At 40.7% G+C, this 20,503-nt stretch overlaps 1 protein-coding gene across 2 annotated transcripts in view; it reads left to right on the top strand.

Moving 5' to 3' along the window:
* Nucleotides 1-20,503, top strand: part of SOBP (sine oculis binding protein homolog) — a 167,311-nt gene that overhangs the window by 27,888 nt on the left and 118,920 nt on the right. For both annotated transcript variants that reach the window (XM_027972393.3, XM_015097362.4), the window contains exon 4: nucleotides 17,091-17,242. In XM_027972393.3, coding sequence (XP_027828194.1) covers nucleotides 17,091-17,242 — 152 coding nt within the window. The remainder of the gene's footprint in view (nucleotides 1-17,090; nucleotides 17,243-20,503) is intronic.

The following is a 20,503-nucleotide window of genomic DNA, read 5'->3' as shown; positions in this document are numbered from 1 at the left end:
TAAATAAGCAACATTAATTTTCTCACAGTTCTGAAGAATGGAAGTCCAGAGCAAAGTCATCAGGGTTAACATCTGGTAAGAACTCTCTCCGTGAGTTGCAGGAGGTTGCCTTTTCCCTGTGTCCTCACATGGCAGAAAGAGATGGCACACTCTCTTGTGTCTCTTCTTATAAGGGCAATAGTCCCATCAGACCAAGGTTCTACCCTCATGACCTCATCTAACCCTACTTAATTCTCAAAACACAGCATCACCTTGGGACTTAGAGCTTCAACATTAATTTTGGAGGGACACAAACATTCAGTCTGTAAGAACAAAAATGACTGTAAAACAGTGAGGAAAGAATATTCTTCTCAATAAAAGTTCTAATGCTAAAAAATGTATGTTGATTCTTCACACCATTCACAAAAATCAGTTCTAGCCGTAGATATAAATGTGACAGGTAGACCATTAGAGCTTGTAGAAGAAAACCTCAGAGAATATATTTATGATCTTTAGTAGGCCAGTACTTCTTAAACTATATACTATAGGCATTAACCATAAAGAAAAAAGTTGATTAAATAGACTCTGTTAAAGTTAAGAATTTCTGTTGATTAAAAGATATCTTTCAAAAAATGAAGTGGCAAATCAAAGTGGGAAATCATGTTTGTAATACATGTTCCACAAAAGACTCATTCACAATACATAAAGAACCCCTGGAAATAAAAAAGAAGACATCCCAATAGCAAAATGAGCAAAAAATATAAATAGGTACTTCATTAAAGAAAATATCCCAGTGGCCTATAAACATATTAAAAGTTGTTCAGTCTCATTCAGTTCAGTTCAGTCACTCAGTCATGTCCGACTCTTTGCGACCCCATGAATTGCAGCATGCCAGGCCTCCCTGTCCATCACCAACTCCTGGAGTTCACCCAGATTCATGTCCATCAAGTCGGTGATGCCATCCAGCCATCTCATCCTCTGTCGTCTCCTTCTCCTCCTGCCCTCAATCCCTCCCAGCATCAGAGTCTTTTCCAATGAGTCAACTCTTCATATGAGGTGGCCAAAGTATTATTAGTCATTAGGAAAATAAAATTTAAAATCCCAGTGAGATACAAGTATACAAACACTAGAATAGCAAAAATGAAAAAAAATTGACATACCCGGTGTTGGAGAACACAGAGCAACTGGAATGCTCGTACATTGCTGGTGGGAGTATAAACCAGTGTAACCACTCTTGAAAGCTGATTGCCAGCATCTGTTAATGCTGAACGTGTGTGTTTGTGCTCAGTTGCTCAGTTGTGTCTGAGTCTTTGTGAACCCGTGGACTGCATAGCCCACCAGACTCCCCTGTCCATGGGATTTTCCAGGCAAGAATACTGGAGTGGGTTGCCATTTCCCTCCTTCAGGGGTTCTTCCTAACCCAGGGATCCAACCTACATCTCCTATGGCTTCTGAATTGGCAGGCAGATTCTTTATCACTGAGCCACCTGGGAAATCCAATGCTGAACATACACATATCCCATTATCCAATAATTCCATCCTAGATATATACTCAACATAAATGTGTGTGTGTGTATATATATATATATATATATATATATATATATATATATATAGTCCAGTCACTAAGTTATGTCCAACTCTGCAACTCCTTGGACTATAACACGCCAGGCTCCTCTGTCCTCTACTATCTCATGGAGTTTGCTCAAATTCATGTCTGTTAAGTCAGTGATGCTATCTAACCATCTCATCCTCTGTCGCCCTCTTCTCCTCTTGCCTTCAATGTTTCCCAGCCTCAGGGTTTTTCCAACGAGTCGGCTCTTCAAATCAGGTGGCCAAAGTATTGGACCTTCAGCTTCAGCATCAGTCTTTCCAATAAATATTCAGGGTTTATTTCCTTTAGGATTGACTGGTTTGATTTCCTTGCAGTCCATGGGACTCTCTAGAGTCTTCTCCAGCACCACAGTGTATATATATATTGAGCCAAAAGCATTTGAAAGAACCTTTAGAGTAGCATTTATTCATAATAGCTAAAAACTGGAAACAATTTAAATGCTCAGCAACAGTAGTTAACATTGTCTCCTAGGGATTCCTTGGATGGGCCTATGTGGATGAGTGTGGGCCTTGAAGTTAAGTGTGAAATTGTGTGTATATGACATGTACAAAATTCAGACTGAAAAACTCTTGTCTTAAAAAATCTTGAGTCCTTGACTTAGAGACCTAGATTAAAAAAAAAAAATTAGCTCCTTCCTCTCTTGATTTCATCAACTAAGCCCTAGAATGTAGCTTTAACATTTTTATCCTTTGTCTAGTCTGTTCATAGCTTTTTCAAATTGAGTATTTAAAATCTCATCATTCCTTATTATTAAGAATTATCGTCTATTTATATGAATTATATCATGGTGAAGCCTAAAAATTAAGTTACAGGCATGAGACATTAATATCTCTCAAAGTGATCTACTTGAGAGCTGCTTTTGATATGGTAGATAGCATATTGAAAAGCAGAGACATTACTTTGCCAACAAAGGTCCATCTAGTCAAGGCTATGGTTTTCCAGTGGTCATGTATGGATGTGCGAGTTGGACTGTGAAGAAAGCTGAGCGCCAAAGAATTGATGTGTTTGAACTGTGGTGTTGGAGAAGACTCTTGAGAGTCCCTTGGACTGCAAGGAGATCCAACCAGTCCATTCTGAAGGAGATCAGCCCTGGGAATGATGCTAAAGCTGAAACTCCAGTACTTTGGCCACCTCATGCGAAGAGTTGCCTCATTGGAAAAGACTCTGATGCTGGGAGGGATTGGGGGCAGGAGGAGAAAGGGACAACAGAGGATGAGATGGCTGGATGGCATCACTAACTCAATGGACGTGAGTCTGAGTGAATCTGGGAGTTGGTAATGGACAGGGAGGCCTGGCGTGCTGCGATTCATGGGGTCACAAAGAGTCGAACATGACTGAGCGACTGAACTGTACTGAAAGTAGAGAGAAATGAAGGGTCACTGAATGAGTGACAAAAAAGTAGGACACACATTAATCTAGAGCAGTATGGTTCTTATCAGGGGGTCAGTTTGCATGCCCCGCCCCCCCAGGAGGACATCAGGCAGTATATGGAGATCTTTTTTGTTGTCACAGCTGGTAGAGGGGATGGTACTGGTATGAGTGAGTAGAGGCCAGGGATGCAGCTAAATATCCTACAATGCACATGACAATCCCACACAAGAATTAGAAACCAGGCCCTGCAGTGATGGCGACTCTGTGTGTGGGACACCTCTTATGTACCACTCCAGCTCCTGTTGGTCCCACAGTGACTCTTGTGGTACTTTGACAGCTTAGACATGTGCATTCTGAAAGGGCCTTACCTCATGCTTCTGGCATATGTTTCTAGTTTCTTGCCTTTGGACTTCCCCGATATGGCAGCATGGGCTTCATGTAAATCATTTTGGTAGCACATCCACAAGTGCAAACCAGAAATATAGAGGGATTGACACACTAGGTCAATGGGACATGAGATGTGATGAATAAATTCTTTCTCCTTTTGCCCCCCTGGTTCCTTGGTGGCTCAGATGGTAAAGAATCTGCCTGCAATGCGGGATATCTGGGTTCAGTCCCTGAGTTGGGAAGACCCCCTGGAGGAGAGTATGGCAACCTACTCCAGTATTCTTGCCTGGAGAATTCTATGGACAGAGGAGCCAGGTGGGCTACAGTCCATGGGATCACAGAGACTGACATGACTTAGCAGCTAACATTTTCACTTTTTCACTTCAAAGAGTTATGAAATATATTTCACACTCCAAAGAATGTTCTCTACGACTGAATACCAGTCTCCTTTAATAGTGGCTAGCTTAGTATTACACTGTTACTTTGGCTCTTTGTCCTCCCCAGGTTCACTTCCCTTGTCCCCTAGTCTTCCTGGAATCACATGCCCAGTAAACCACATGCAAGCAAATCTTTGTCTCAGGTTCTGTTTTCTGGGAAGACTCAGGACAAAATACTACGTGTGTGGAAGTTCACACTGAAAGATCACAAATTAATGGGAAATAATATAAAAAGTCAGAATTTTATTCATGTTTATCTCTTTAAAGTGAAACATGAAAATATAATTAAGAATTTAAAAAAGGGTACCAGATTTGTGGTGGCACAAATATTGGAGAGCTTAGAAAGGTCCACTTCTAAAATTGTCCCATCAGGCAAAGAATTTCCTAAGCCTCTTCTATATAAGGGCAAGGGACAACAGTGGTGGTCATACGGAAGGAGAAAAAAGCAATTACATGAGGGGTTCAAGAAAGGAAACGAAAGGAAAAAGATTATCCCCTAGCTGCACTCCTTTAAATGGATCTTGTTGTTTTGAGAAATTTAGAATCCTAGAGTTTTAGTTAGAAGGAACCTAGGAGATCATCTATGGAAATTTCCTCTTTTACAGATGAGGAAAAGCAGGCTAGAGAGGCTAAATGAGCTTCTTAAGGTCACCAAGTTGCCTTCATGGCAGAATTAAGGACACCATCTAAACATGGATTCTAAATCACTCATCTCTGTGATACCTGAGGCAGCCTGGAACTTTTCTTGGCATTTTATAAACTCTTTTGAGGAGTGTGACCAAGCTAAGATTTTAGAACACCCTGCCCCAGGTCACCAAGATGCTAAGATGTTAATAGGAAATAAGAGGAAACGTCAGCTGTCCTTGCCCTTGCTTGTAGAGGGTGGGCGTGTTTCTGGAATTAATTAAGACTTGACTAAAGTGTTTGAAATTAATTATTTGAAGGTATAAATAAAGTTTGGTTAAGAGAGAGGAGTGGAGGTTAAGTTGGTAACTCTTGTTATTCTAGGGACATTCTCCATGCTGACTTCTCAAAGTTTCTGTTAAATTGAGAAGACTTAGTTCATGGACTTGGCCAAGGAGAGTGGAAATAACGATTGCATTCTGTTTGGGGGCTTTTCACTGGTGTTTCCTTCTAAGGCAACTTTGTTCTGAGTGGTTAGCAAAGAGGGTGTTCTTGGTTTCCTCTCCCACCTCCTGCCCCGACTCTGGACATCCAACTACACAAAGTGCATCTAGTAAGGATTCTGCTTTTTCTTCTCCTTATGCTGATGCCCACAGTCAGACATTTCCTTCTAGTGGACAAGACAGATACGGTCTCTGTCTTAACTGGCTCACAGTTTGGTGGAAAGGACAGACATTTAAAAAAAAGACAACTCAATCAGGTCTGATGATGATCAAGTCCAGAATGCTTTAGTATCTGATCAGGTTTGGGGGCAGGAAGAGCTTCCATAGGAGGAGATTTAAGATAAGATACAAATCGGCCAAGGATTTGAGGTTGTATGTGAGGGAGGAAGCAGCACATGGAAAGGCTCAGAGGAGAGAGCACCTCAAGGTAAAGAGAAGGAGGCACAGCCCAGAGAGTAGACAAGCCGAGAGGCTGTCCTGGGCATGGGAGCCGTGGGACAGTTTGACTTCTTGAGGGCAGTGGATGGCACCGAAGGGTTTGGGGCAGGTGAAAGCAGTTAATCAGATTTGCTTCAGAGGAATTCCTCATTTCCACAGTGGAGGGAATGAGCTAGATGGGAGTGAAGTGGGAAGCCACCTGTAGTATGGGCGAGAGGTGTTGGTGGCTTCCTTGGAATGGATAGCAGTAAACTCCACGATGATGGGTGTTGTATAGCCTAGGACAATGCCTGGTACATAATTAGACTGCGTAAATAATAACTGAATGAATGAATAGGTATACTATAAAAAATATTTAGGAGGACCCGATAATTAATCAGAATATAGGAGGTGAAAGGGAGGGAAGGGGCAGGAAAGATAACCAGATTTCTGCTCGCAGGTAACTGCATGGATGGCCAGGAACTGAGACGGGAAACAAGTTATGGGAAGGTTGAAGGGGCAGGTAATGGGAGGGGTGTGTATGTAGCTTTGGATGTGACAGGTTAAGACGCTGGGAAGCAGTTGGATATAAACTGAGGAGTGACACTATCAGTTCGAAAATCTTCATCTTACGGATGGTAGCGGGAGTCGCAGGAGTGCGTAGATGCTATGGCCCAACGGGAGTATGCAGAGAGAAGAGAGGACTCTGCAGCATTACAGTGAGTGTGACCCTCTGCCTTTCCCATTGCCGGGCTGTTTTGGCACGTGAGGGCTCATCATATTTCCAAACAGGGATTGGCATGGGGCCCCTTCAGAGAGCCCCGCAATCACTCATTATTCTCATTCAAGAAATCTGAACGAATATTTCAAAGATGGGAAGGTGAAGAGGAAAGTAAATTATCGTTTTGACAGTGTTCCGGCAGGTTCATCTCGGTTCTTTCGACAAATTTAGTTCAGTGAAGGTTCTTGCCACTCTTTAGTCTGCTGAACTTGCAGTTCAGGTCATGGAGGGAAGGGGAGGGGCTGAGATGACAGCAGTGCATGATGCGAAGGCTTTACCCTCCCCGCATGCCCCTCTGGCCCCCGGTCTCTAGGCTGTCAATTCCTCTCCCCTAGGATGGTAGCCGCAGCAGGTACTCTGCCCGGTTGAACTACCTGGAATGCCGAGAGGTGGAACATGGCGTGCTGCACGGTCGCACTGGGGCTGCCGATACCCCCTCTGTGGTCACCAAGAATGCCTGACTTCTGTTACCCCTGGGTGGTGACAGAGAGCCCTGGGGAGCAGGCTTGCTTTTCCCACAGTCCTTTTCTACTGCTTGTTGGCATTTTATGCTAGGGTCAGCCATGGAAAGCTCCTTGAGGACTGGGATCAAGTCTGTCTTGTTTGCCAGTGTATTTTCAGACCCTATTAGAGTGTCTGACACAAAGTTGAGTAAATGAATGAATCCTTTATCTACAATGAAGGTTTCCCCTCTGGGAAGATTTGTCAAGCACTGTGAGGCCCATTAAGTATAATTAGTGGGACAGCCAGATTTCAGAAGGAGAAATGAGCCCTTCGGATAAATAATGGGTAATGGGAATACTTTTCTTATTCTGAAGTCCTATATAAAGCAGTTTGGCCCTTTCGTCCTAATATGCTGCTATTTGTCTTTCTTTGGAGATGATACCCCTCTGTGTAGAGCAGGGGCTTGGAATTGCTTTTCCAGAAGTGATCAGTGTGCTGGTGCACACTTTTTGACCTTGCTCCCTTGTCCCTAATCATGTGCATCTGTTGGCTAGATGCTGAGACTTGGTGCCTGGACTTGAGCCATGTAGAAGAGAGAGAGGTCCAGAGGAGAGCAACCCCATCACTGCAGCAGAATCGTCCCAGAGCACCTGAGGTTGGACAGAGGGTCAAATACAGGACTCAGGGATGGGGGACAAGATTTTCACTGCATTTCTTGTCCTTGGCAACTACCTGAATTAGTGAATTCAGTGAACCTGAATTATTCAGTCTGTTAGGAGCAGTGTTACTCTCCCATTTCCTTATTATTGATGTCTGCCGTTTTCTCTGTAGGACTTTATAGTAGAAAGGGTCGCCTTCTCTGTATATGATGCATGTAGCAGACACCACAGGACTTAGTGGACCATGGGTGTCTTTGTTCAGACCAGTGGTGTTTATTGAGGACTAGTGGATGTCTTAGCACACCTAGCACTGGCCCCATGGCTGCTGGCCTTGTCCTTTTGCTCAGTGCAGACAGAGCTGCTAGCAATGGGGATCCAAATTCTGGGCAGAAGAGAAGAAACCTTCCTGATAATTAATGATCCACACAGAAGCGCTCATGCTTCAGCACTATTACAGGGCAGGACTGCAGAACATCTCAGGCAGATGTCCTTGGAAATCCAGTCTTGTGGATTCTCTCTGAAAACACCTGTCTGTGGTCACATTTGTGAAATACAGCACACTCTTATCTCCCTCTTGAAGATTCCTAATGACACATTGGTAGAACCCAGAAGTCTTACAGTAAAGAGCTTGTTGTTTAGCTTTGTTTGGCCCAATGCTTCCCATACATATTTGACTGTGGCAGTTTTTTTGTTTTAAATAACACCGCTCTAAGTATCCCATGGTATTAGTGTTCTGTGGGGGTGTATTTTAGAAAATGTTGCATTGAGAATTCTGTTTTTTTTTTGTGTGTTTTTTTTTTTTACCTCTTAAGTTCTACCCTCTTCTTTTCTTATTCCCCCTTCTTAGGGTGAGTACATAGGAAAGACAGACTTTCTACAGTGAGTACTGAGAAGTGGAGGTGAGGTTTTCGAAGAGGGTTAGAAAACGTCCCTTCACTCGCTAATCAGTGAAAGTATTTAAGTTACAATTAAGCTGCTGCAGGCACGTGTGCTCAGTAGTGTCAGGTTAAAGAATTCAAGTTTAGCGTGGTATGCAAGAGGGAATGACTACTTTGGGACTTTACGGGAATCTCTCCTCTTAATACTTTCTTTCTTCAAATGTTGGGAAAATGAGTAAGGAAGAGACACTGGAAGTAAAGCAAATTCACTTTGAATTTGACTACAGAGTCAGTTTTCACAAAGAACTCTTTGGATTTTCCTCTGATATGCTTTGATTAGAGACACAGGGAGATGAATTCTCTGAATTTGGGTGAGTTACATTCCTACATTTTCGTGATCGTTGAAGTCTCTTAAGTCTATCCTTCCCTTTTCATTTGTACTGTTACTATATAGATTCAGAACTTCATCTCCTTTCCTCTGCCTCCATCCATCCGTCCATCCATCCGTCCATCCATGCTTTTATGCATTCATTCAACATACTCTAAGCATTGATATGTACTAGTTACTGAACACGCAAAGATGAACGAGTCATGGTGCCTGCTCTCCTGTTGCCTGTTTCTAAAGATGTGGAATGAGAGTCCAGCCTTTCTGAATTCTGATCCTCCCGGCTGGAGTCACACTTCTCAGCACATCTCTGATCCTGTCATGTCCTTTAAGAAACATTTGGGAGCTCCTTATTACCTGTGGAATGAGGAGGAGCCCCTTCCACCCCAGAGCAAGATGATATTTAAGGGACCCTTCATGCAGGCCCCAGCAGTCCCAGTCTCATCTCTGGCTTCTCTCTTCATACAGCTGTGGAAACTGAGGGGCCACAGGGCTTCTCCCAGTCCTTGAGCATGTCTGCCACTCCCTGGCTCCTGCTGGTCCTCTGTCCTGTGCCTCCTGCTCTTGAACTTTCTCCCCTTTCAAGGCCCAACTCACAGCTGTGTTTTCTGGGCTTCAACAGGCTTCTGAACCCTCTCTTCCCACATTCTCCTGTTTTAGACTATGAGGCACAGACTTCTTGGGTCTGTTCTCTTGGGAGAAGGGTCATGTCCTGTTCAACTCAGCATTCTTGACCAGTAACCTAGTGCAGGGACCTGCACCTGGATGTAAGTGTTTAATTCATTCTGGAGCCATATCTGTGACAAATATGTATGTTTATGTGTCATATATATATATCCCCATATATATGTGTATATATATATAATTTTAAATTAGCTAGAAAAGTTCCATTAGAAAATTTAAAATTAATTTTATTAGTTTTTAACTTTTTGTACTTTGTACATATTTTAGCAAACTTAAAAAATCTTTTGTGTAGTTCTTGTTAATATTTATTTATTTTTAATCAGTTGAATGCTTTACAATATTGGTTTGATTTCTGTCATACATCAACATGAAGTAACTATGGGTGTACATATGTCCCCTCCCTCTTGAATCTCCCTCCTACCTCCCACCTGTTCCTAACCCTCTAGGTTATTACAGAGCCCCAATCAGAGTTCCCTGAGTCATACGGCAAATTCCCATTGGCTAGCTATTTATTTATGTTATCATATATGCTTCTATGATTCCATCTTTTCCCTGTCATTCTGTATAATATGTATATAATGCTTTGAATACATATTATATAATTTGTATAATATGCTCATTCCTTTTATATGTGTGTGTGCTAAGCTGCTTCAGTTGTGTCCAGCTCTTTTCGACCCTATGGACTGTACCACAGCAGTCCAGAAAAGCCCTTCCACACCAGAAAAGCCCTTCCTTTTATATGCTGGAACCAAATTTTAGTTTATGTATAGCAATTTAGATTTTATTTTGGAGTTAAGTACTATATTTGGGCTTCCCAGGTGACTCAGTGGTAAAGAAACCGTCTGCCAATGCAGAAGACATGGGTTCAATCCCAGGGTTGGGAAGATCTCCTGTAGAAGGAAATGGCAACCCACTCCAGTATTCCTGCCTGGGAATCCCATGGACAGAGGAGCCTGGCAGTCTACAAGATCATAGGGTTGCAAAAGAGTCGGACACTGCTTAGCGACTAAACAACAGCTACCCTATTTGAAGGGATGTGGACTATTTTAAATCTTGAAATCACTTCAGATAATTCTGCTTCCAAAAGAAAAATGGGAGTTATTTTAGGTACTATAAAAAATCATAATTGTATGGAACCACTATCATTTAATTGCATCTCTCCTTTTAATGAGAATTAAGTGTAATAAAATTTTATTAATTCAGACTCTATTCTTTGGCAATTTTTGATAGTTCAGTTACCAAGGTGGCAGAGATTTTCAGTTGTTACTATATACTTTTTAAAAGAGCAAACTGCTCAAGTGTGTAGAAAGATCCACCCATATATGGACAGTTGATGTAATAATTACAAATAATTCCCATCTATTAATTACAGAATATTTAGCAGTACAGTGACATATTTGGCAATACCTTGTCAACTATTAATTTCACTAATTTTTTAAAAGAATAAGTGTAAGTGAAGCTTTTATTAAACCTAATGGCTTTATTCTTAAATAGTCTGAGTTAATGAAATTTAACCAATTACTGGGTTGTTCTTTGTATTCAGATATTGGGTCTATAGATATCATCCACTGGGTGGGAGGGATGTGATTGAAGGGGCTGGTACCTACTCACTGGGCCTCCCAGACTGCATACAGCTGTCACCTACCCTTTCCTTATGGCTCTGTGCTGTGCTGTGCTTAGTCGCTCAGTCGTGTCCAGCTCCCTGCAACCACGTGGACTGTAGCCCGCCAGGCTCCTCTGCCCATGGGATTCTCCAGCTTATGGCTCTAATTGCCAGTAATTTTAAGGAAGTCTCATTTACATGGGGAATGTGCCTACTTTCTCTCATTTGATCCTCACCACAGCTAGAGTTAAGGTGGGCATTACTATTCCTTGAGTGACTTGCCCACGTCACACAGCTGGAAGGGGCAGTAATAGTATTTTCACCTGTGTTCTCGGTCTCCCTCTCTCCACACTTTATCATACTGTCTTTCAAATAATAGCGACTTAAGTTTGCAAAGGAGTAGGTATCTATTACCTCAGTTGCTTAAAAACCGCCCCCCCCCTTGAGCTGTAAATAAGTAGATCTGCCTGTTGCTTTTCTTTTCTGCAGATCCCTAGCTATATGCCATTCTTCCCACCTCCTTCAGCTTCTCCTGTGCTTTCAATTCACATCTAAGAGTCATCCTGAAAATATTCGACATCATGCTGCAGTATGATCAGACGGCAGGCTTTTGGCCACTCTGCCTTCACTTGCTGGTCCTCAGCTAGCTCTGCCTATATGCCCAGGGCTAAACATTAGCCAAGTGGTGAGCAGAGGCTTCTTGTGCCCTTAGCTTCTCCCATCTCTGCCCTCCTTTTTTCTCATGGAGCTCTGTTCTTAGCCCTTTTCTCCACTCTCTGTGAAAACTTGTTTTTCTGAAAGAATCACTCACTTTAAAGCATAAATCATTACAGACAAATATGTATTGAGCCCTACTGTTTTCAGGGAATTTATGTTTTAATGGAATAGAAGAAATATTTAGCCCAGAAAATTACTCCGTAATGGTAGAAATGGATTTCTATGAGTAGGTGAGGATAATTTTTGAAGCTAGAATATTCTTATTGGAATCTTCAAAGTTACACATATATAAGTGGCTCCTTACTTCACTCACATGGAAAGTCAGTCTTATCCATGTCCTGCTCCTAATCCCCATCCTTACAAAAGAAAAAGCTGTGAGTAGAATGACTGCTTCCTGAGACCCAGGTATATTGCTTCTGTCTCATCATTTAATGTTAAAGTGGCCCTTGAGGGTGCAGACAGAATGTTTGCAGCAAATTCACGTCTCATAGTCATAAAGAAGCATAGGCTTGCACTGTGGGCCTTTAACTTGTTTCTTAAAAAAATCGACCAACAAATATTGATTGAGTAACACTTCAGCTGTCTCCTCAAAGACATTTTGACCTTTCTGATTCCATTTTGTCTATTAGTGTGTTATGGAGCAGTGTGCTGTGCAAGTAGCAGAATCTGTGACAGCTTTTAGTCTTTTTCTTGGAGGGATGTCTGCGTGGATGGTGTATAATCTCACCCATTTAGAAAGACTGTGGTCCCTAAGGTGTAGTAATCAAGAGCTTGGGCCCTGGAGTCAGATGCCCCGGTTTTCATCTTGGCTTTGGTATGTATTGACTGTATGATTTGAAGCAAATTACTTGGCTTCTAAACCTCACTTTCCACATCTGCATAAGGGGGATACTGTTGGTACCTACCTGCCTTGGTGGTGGTAGCTGTGATGAAGATTAAATGATGGATTTAAAGAACTTTGCACTGTGCCTGGCATCTATTAAATATGAAATAATTACTAGCCATAATTATCTTCCTTTTGGTTCAGTGGTCCAGATTTTCTCCTAGTCTCCCTTATTTTTATTTCTAGAACACAAGGAATTGTACAGGAGCTTCTATAGGACTCTAGAGACTTTTAAATTAGACTGCCTTAAGGTTTTTGAAATTCAGTTATTCCAAGAAGGGCTTCAAAGAAAGCAAACTTTAATCTTAGTTTCTTGCCTGCTTTCCAGGCCATGTATTTATTCTGTTCTTAAGTGTAACTTCTCCAACAAATAGTTTGAATGTTACCTGTGCTTTCATTTCATAGTGTGGAAAACACATACGAATCACTTCAAGCTGTCTTCCAGCTTGTTTCAAACATAATTCAAGTCTTGAAATGATTATCTGGACATATGCATTCTAGGAACTGTTGGAGGAGAGAAACAGCCCCAGCAGATACTTTTAGATTTGTTTTCTCAGTCTTAGATTCCCATGAAAGTTACAAAAGGGTGGTGAATCACTTGGGGTCCATTACGGCCCTCCTGATTTGCTTTGTGCTCTGGTCAGGTAAGCTAGTATGCATGTTCATAACCAATTAAAATGCCTCTAGAATGGCATTGACCAAGGCCATCCTTATTTTTAAGTCCCCAGGTAAGCAATTTTTCAACTTCAGCAAGGCATTTCAGAAATGCTTGACTTCATACTTCTCTGCCTTGTGATAAATAAATACAATTTTGATTTTATCTCAGAGTAATTAATTTAGATTTCTCCTTCTGGTATATAGAGTAGAATAATGTTCTATAGCTCTTTGAACATTAGATTGGAAAGAATGTGCCCTAAACATTTTGCTTAATTAAATCCTAAAGAGGTGGTACAAATTTTTCATGATTAATTGAAACATGCCTATTTTGACTGATGCATATTTATATGATATTATCATACGAAGGATTTATCATGTTATATAAACTATTCACTATGGGAATGTGATTTAAAGCTGTAAGCATTTTGCATTTGTTGCTGCATTGTTCATTATGAAAAATACACAGGCTAATAATGTCTATAAGGAAAAATCTGTTACAAGAATTTTCTTTGAGGTAATCTTGTCTCTAATGGCCCAGATTTTAGCCTACATATAAGAGATCAGGTTTTCCTAGTTTAAAGAAATATTTTTAAAATTAAAAAATTTTAAAGCAGATAAGATTCAAAAAACTAAAGGTCTGGGGCCTTCTGTTTTGCCAGTGTAAAGCATGCACACAATTCCTGGGTTTCAGATTTTTAGAAAAAGATGTGCTTGTTAAAATGAACCAATTCTTTTGGCTTTAGTGTTTCCCAGGTGATGCTAGTGGTAAAGAACCCACCTGCCAATGCAGGAGACTCAGGAGACCTGGGTTCAATCCCTGGGTCGGGAAGATCCCCTAGAGGTGGGCATGGCAACCCACTCCAATATTCTTGCCTGGAGAATCCCATGGTCAGAGGTGTCTGGTGGGCTACAATCCACAGGGTCACAAAGAATCAAACATGACTGAAGCAACTTAGCATGCATGCATGCATTTTGGCTTTAAGTACTTAAGAAAAGCTCATTTACTAGGGATACAGACATGCTGTTTAAGATGGAGTACCATCTCATGTGTGGTGGCAGAATTTTCTGCTAAGTTTTAGCTGACAATATTAATTTTAATAACCAGAGTTCTTTCTTATTTCTTAAATATATTAATAAAAATGACTTTTATTAAGACTAGAACATCTGAGATATCTGAACATGTTTTCATGAACTTTTGGAATAATCCCTTTATCTGACTCTTCTTTGGAGCATTAGCTGTTGATAACAGTTTGGTGACAGAACAGGAGATATCTGATGGCAGTTTTCCAAAGGGTTTGCCTTTATGAAACACAATTTTATGAAGAACGGAAGAGAATACTGAATTATTTAACAAGACAGATGCTAAGTACCATTCTAAGAGTTTTCCAACTGCCAGATAAAAAAGTGCACAATTTCTTTTGTCTCATTTTCTCATATCGTTACTTTGTAGTACAAATTATTTATAAAAATAATCTGCTTTAAAATTATACTTTTTATTTGTTAGCTCTATTGTAAAAAACTATCCTTGCCTCTCCTTTAAAAAAGACAAGTAGGACTGTGTGGTGATGATGGAGTAAAATATGAGACAGACCTGTGAGTGGCCTTTTTGCCCTGGGCATCATTCCTTCAGGTTAGGCCAGGATTCAGGCCAGCTGCCCAGCCTTCTTATAGCTTTGCTCCTTACCCTCTGTCATCTCGCTTTTAGTCTGTGATAGTTAAAGATCTAGGACTAAAACACTTACTACCCCCACATCCCTCCAAATCAGACTATTTAAAGGAAGAAACCACAAGGGGAAACCTAAGGCATGTTCTAAAGTGGCTCCTGGGGAAGTGGGGTCTCCTCATTGAACTTTGAGGCCAAATAATTTCCCCCGTAAAATCTTTTTATCCTTACAGATTTCACCAGAATCAAGCTTTTGGCCAACGGATCATTTGTGAGAATTCTGCTGTATCATCTTTTTTTCAGGAATTTAAGATTTTAAAGTAGCTAACTGGAAAAATAGAAACTTTTAGTTTCTATTAAAATAAAATTTAAAATATTAGTACTAGTTAGTTTAGTAATGATAGATGATTATTTTCTACATATACTCTTGCTAACCTAATTTTAAAAACTCCACCATACTCTAAGGGAAATTATAGAGTCTTGTTAATTTTTCATACCATGTAAAATATCTGTAGACAGGTACCATATTATTAATCATACAAAATATAAATAAATCTTGCTTTGAATAGAATACATTATTAAATACAGTCATTGCATGACATTTGAATTCATGTTATGACTCCATTTAAAGGAAGTTATTTTATCAAAAATGTTTGATTAACATCAGAGGTTCTTTTTTTATAGTGTCTCATTTGATAATTAACAATCAATTACAACATGTAATTTGTGAAATAAAAATGATCATTAAAATGACAATACTTACTCCATTAAGGTAAACAAAATGCTACACAGAGTTTTGAGTGATGACACTTGGTGGGGGGAAAAAGCCATATCACTGCACTACAAATTAGTTTGCTTCTAATTTTGCAGGCTGATGACCGTACTGCCTCAAACCAAATCTTTTCCCCTGGAAATGGAATGATTGCATGACAGGCTCTATGAACCATGAATATGTCAACAACTCATGAACCAGGCCTTGCTTAGCAATTAGTCTTTGGGGGATTTTATTCGGAAATCAGACAACACTATACCAGAGCTTGTTGGGGATTTTATGATTACCACCCATGTCTGGAGCATGAGTTTGGGTTCGTACAAAAAAAAAATCCATAAAGGAGGAAGAGGTAGGCAATCAGTCACACACACACACACACACACACACACACACACACACACACACACACACACGCGGTCAATTGGGATGACCATGGAAACGTAAGATACAGTGAGAGCCCCCTAGGAGGTAGCAAGGAAATATTTCATAGATTTCCACTAAGAAATCGTCTATTTTCTGTGTAAATACCCGTGTTTCCCTGACTCTAGTCATTTGAATATCACCATCACATTTTGTTACAGCATCTTACCACCTGCACTATGATTTACTCAATATATTTTATTAACTGACTCACTTTAAAAGCCTTTGTTTGTCTTAAGCAATAATATTTGTGATATTCTGGGCTTGTTGTGCTAGTTAAATTTGTTTTTTTTTCTCTTACAAAGGACAAGAAATACAGTAGTTTAAATATTGAAAATATCTGTCTACCACCTAACATTATTCTAAGTGTTCCCACGGCATGGGTACCAGGTGCTACAGAAGCTACTAGGACCACCAGTCTGGCTAAGAATGATCTGGGCAGCTGAGTGACCTCAGGCCTCATGGCTGACACCCCCCATTACCATTCCTCCATCCAAGGACCATGAACCACATCACCTGGAGGGGAATTTGAATCAGTACTGCGCCTCCCCAAGGATGGTGGTTAGGGAAGGCTGTATCATAGCAGACTGCCCAGTGAGCTGGGATACTGCCTTCCTTCCGGAGAACCTGGCCACTCACACCTTTCCTTTCTTTGACTGACCCTATCACCCAGAAATAGTTATACTGCAAGAGTCAACAAACACCCCCTTTCATGTAACAGTAATTGGGAACACAGAAAGATTGAGCCTGGCTCCTGACTGTCCCAATTCACATGGGGACATCACTTTTATCGGTTAGCACTGGGCAGCCCACGCAATATGGATCTTGTAGGCTGTCAGCAGTACCCTTGAAGAAAGGAGTCACTTTCCAAGCTTCATTAGTACAGAGCCTGGTTTAACCAGGCAGAATAAGCATTTGTACCAGGATAAGAAGCCCTGGGAACCCTCATGGCTCTGCAGTCATGCTTTGGTTTTTAAATAAATGATGTCTTTTGGAAACATAGGAGCCAACCAAAAAGAAAGAAAGAAAAACGAGAGGGAGAAAAGCACTAAGTCTTTCCACCAAGAGCTGGCTATTTTCCTAGGTCAGAAAGTGGTGAGGTACTGAAATTAAGATCAGACCTCAAGTAAATCTCTGAGGTTCAGGGTGTGTCTAAGTTTGAAGGGATGTTTGCTTCTGATATGAACATTTTTCTTATACTTTTATTATAGAAGATGATGTGTCAAATGTACAAATAATGTGTGCCTGGTGCCAGAAAGTGGGAATCAAGCGCTATTCCCTGAGTATGGGAAGTGAGGTGAAAAGCTTCTGCAGCGAGAAGTGCTTTGCCGCCTGCCGACGAGCCTACTTCAAGAGAAATAAGGTAAGAGCACCGTAGAGAGAGGCGGCCCATGCAGGCCTCACCACCCCGTGCGCATGCGCCTCTTAGCTTCTAGCTGAACTCACTGCGCACCCCGTACTTTGATTCTTTCTGTTTTGTCTGTTCTCTTTCTCTGTCATACTTAACCTTCTGGATTAAGGAGCCCCCCTTCTAATGTGTAACCTGTCCTTCAATTTCTCTTGTCTTGGTGTTTGAATTCTGAGAGGGTGAATGAATCTGATGAAGACACAGTGGTCGCAGCCGGTATCCTAAGTGACAGTGTCTCTCTGGCAGTGGAGTACTAGACGAGGGTCTATGAAAGAGAAGTGGTAGGAATTTCCTATCAAGGCTGAAGAACTAGCCACAGAAGCATGGCCAGAAAGCTTTTAGTCCGCTCAGCTTTATACTTGTTTGCAAGGCGAATGTTGCTCTGGCTCTTTCCAAAATCCGACCCACAAATTCTAATCAGGAAAAAGTCAAGGTTTTCTTGACACCTTACATTAAAATTGATTGATGTTGAGAGGAGATGAAATTATGAATATATGAACCAACCTTGCTCACACAGCGAAGTGTTTGTGGGAAGCATGGTGGGTGAACACAGGAACAGCCATAGTTATGGTTTCTTTTTTTGTTTTGTCTTAAGACATCTCAGATCTGAAAGTGTCCTTTTAGAATAGCGTTAGCCACCATTGATGGGAAATGGAATGCATGATGTTTGTACAATCAACATACACACTCAGTTAATTTCCTAATCTTTTAAGAACCGCTATTGCATTCTGCCACTAATAATTGAAGTCAATTGCTAGTTCTTGATGATTTTCCATTGATCTGCAAATCTTCCTTAATTCCTAAAACCGTCCACATTTTGCTAACCATTTCCATTATACAATATCAAAATCTGTCCTTCTTTGAAGCAGTTACTGTTTTTTTAAGTCTGATATTTGCAATCCTGAAATGCTAATTTGGGGCTCACTGCATTGCAAGAAGCACTGTTGCAGCAAATTATCTCCTTCAAATTTGGGTCACATCATTCAGCCAAAAAACATAATGCCAAAAGAATTAGGCTGCAGAATTCAGCGAGGTGGAATTTTAGTAGCAGTCTCTAAGAATTAGTCTCATAATCTTCACTGGAACAGGGAGACAAGTAAGGAAATTGGAATTCTTTTGGGACAGTCAACAGTTCACTTTCCCTTGGGAGGGGCCTCACGGGAGGGGCTGGTGGGGCTTTAGAGGAGGGTGGTTGGAACAACACATGGGAGACACGTTTTGTTTTAATATTTGGGGATTAAAATGATCTCTGAGACCCTGGGGCTCCCGTTTTGAATGCTGAGCACTGGGGTAACAATCACAAGAGTGGGCCCAGAGCTTTCATCTTCAAAGCCGTACTTACCACAACAAAATACTTTGCATTCCATCCCAGAAGATGGCTATAGAACAGGGGTTTTGTCTTTCTATGATTCCAAAGGGTTATGAGTCTGAATCTTGATGGACTGCCTGTAGTGAATAAAATCAAGCAAGATAAATTTGTCACAGTCCTGGTAATACATGTTGCACTTTGCACAGTGATCCAACTTTTTAAGCCTTTGATAAAAGGCATCTGATTCAATTTGAAAAAAAAAAAAGTCCATAAAATATATATGTATAATACATATCATATATACAGCATATACATATTTATAATTATAAAGTTAAGGTCAAACTGAATTTAAAATTCCATAGCATACAGTTTTGAAAAATGGATAACTGGGAGCCAAGATAAGAGTATTTGGAATACTTAGTACGTAAAATCAGCAAAGGGAGAAAGACTTTTCACTTCCTGCAAGTAGTTATTGGGGTAGTTCTTTGAATATCCTGCAAAACCTGGGAGCGGCAGTGACTTGAAGTTTAGCCAGTGACTTTGAGGGCTGACCCCCCCAGCCCATTAGTGTACACACAATACCTGTCTTCTCTGCAATCTTCATGCTTATTTATGTATTCCAAACCTCTGCCGCACTAGATGGTCTCGTTTTTCAGATAGAGAAATAAACTGGTCACATCGCTTGCTGGATTCTTTTTTTTTTAATTTCAAGAGTGTTATCTCTGCAACAATATCCTATTGTATTACAATAAACATGTACAGCTGCTGCATTTCTGTTAACTGATAGGATTTTGTGGTCATTTCATTTAGGGCTTGGGTTTCCTAATGGATTGTATTAGATACCAGTCTCCATCCTGCCATTTCTAAGAACTGCTGTACTAAACCCCAGGGTGTTCCTCACTGAAGACAATAGCAAATAGCTACTTCTGTTCTTGTATCATTTAACAAAGTCTTTAGTCCTCATTATTAAAATTGTGGACTGCTTAATCTTAGAGGGCAGAATTCCTCCCATTCCTACATAAAAGATCTTCTGGCTAAATTCTACACTTTTAAATACTGGGAAGTGGATGGAAAACAGTGAATAATGTGTATGCAGAACAGAATTTTGCCTTAGGTATAATGTAGAATCTAAAAAAACATGTAAAATTAACTATGTTGTAAATTATGCTTTATAATGACAGCCTGCTTCTTGGTAGATAGCATGCTGGGATCTAAAAATGGTCTCTAAGTTGAACCCAAATTGCATGCATAACTTTACAAAGAAAAATCCTGGTAGAAAAGGTAGCTAATTAGGAGCAGTATTCGGCTGACCTCTATTTTGTGTCTGAGCAACACCTGCATTTGTGAATGTAAATTGGACAGCTGTGCCTGTGCTTCCCCTGCCATCCTCTTCACAAATGCTTGGGTATAAAGGCAGGAACTGATTTTCTGCTAAAAAACAAGGACAAAAATAGCCCAACTCTCAGAATGAAGGCCCGCTGAAAATTGGCTCTTTAAATTTCATTTGCTTCTCAAACCTTCTCCTGGGGTCTCTGTGTGTGTTTGATGGAATAGGTTAAGAATGACACATCCCTGTCTTCCAAATCCTGGTGCTGTGAAGTAAGGGGGGGATGGAAGGAAGCCAAGTTAACCCTTTGTGGCATGTAGCTTATAATTTTAAACCAATTTACAATTCAATTTGAAGAGTAATTTGGATTGCTGTAAGTATGTAGGCTTTCTTCGGAATGCTTCTGCTAGAACTGTGAGTCACAGCTGTATTCATTTAAGGAGCCCAACTACCAGCTTACACATTTCAGGATGTTGGCTCTAGGAAGTGTATGGTGTTGATTCATAATCATATTTCATAGAATCCTTATCCCCAACAGGCTCGACTGCTGACTCCAAAGTGTTTGAGACAATGGGTAAGA

Source organism: Ovis aries, chromosome 8, assembly GCF_016772045.2.
Source record: "Ovis aries strain OAR_USU_Benz2616 breed Rambouillet chromosome 8, ARS-UI_Ramb_v3.0, whole genome shotgun sequence".
Taxonomy (NCBI): Eukaryota; Metazoa; Chordata; class Mammalia; order Artiodactyla; family Bovidae; genus Ovis; species Ovis aries.
This window is presented reverse-complemented; position numbering and strand designations above follow the sequence as displayed.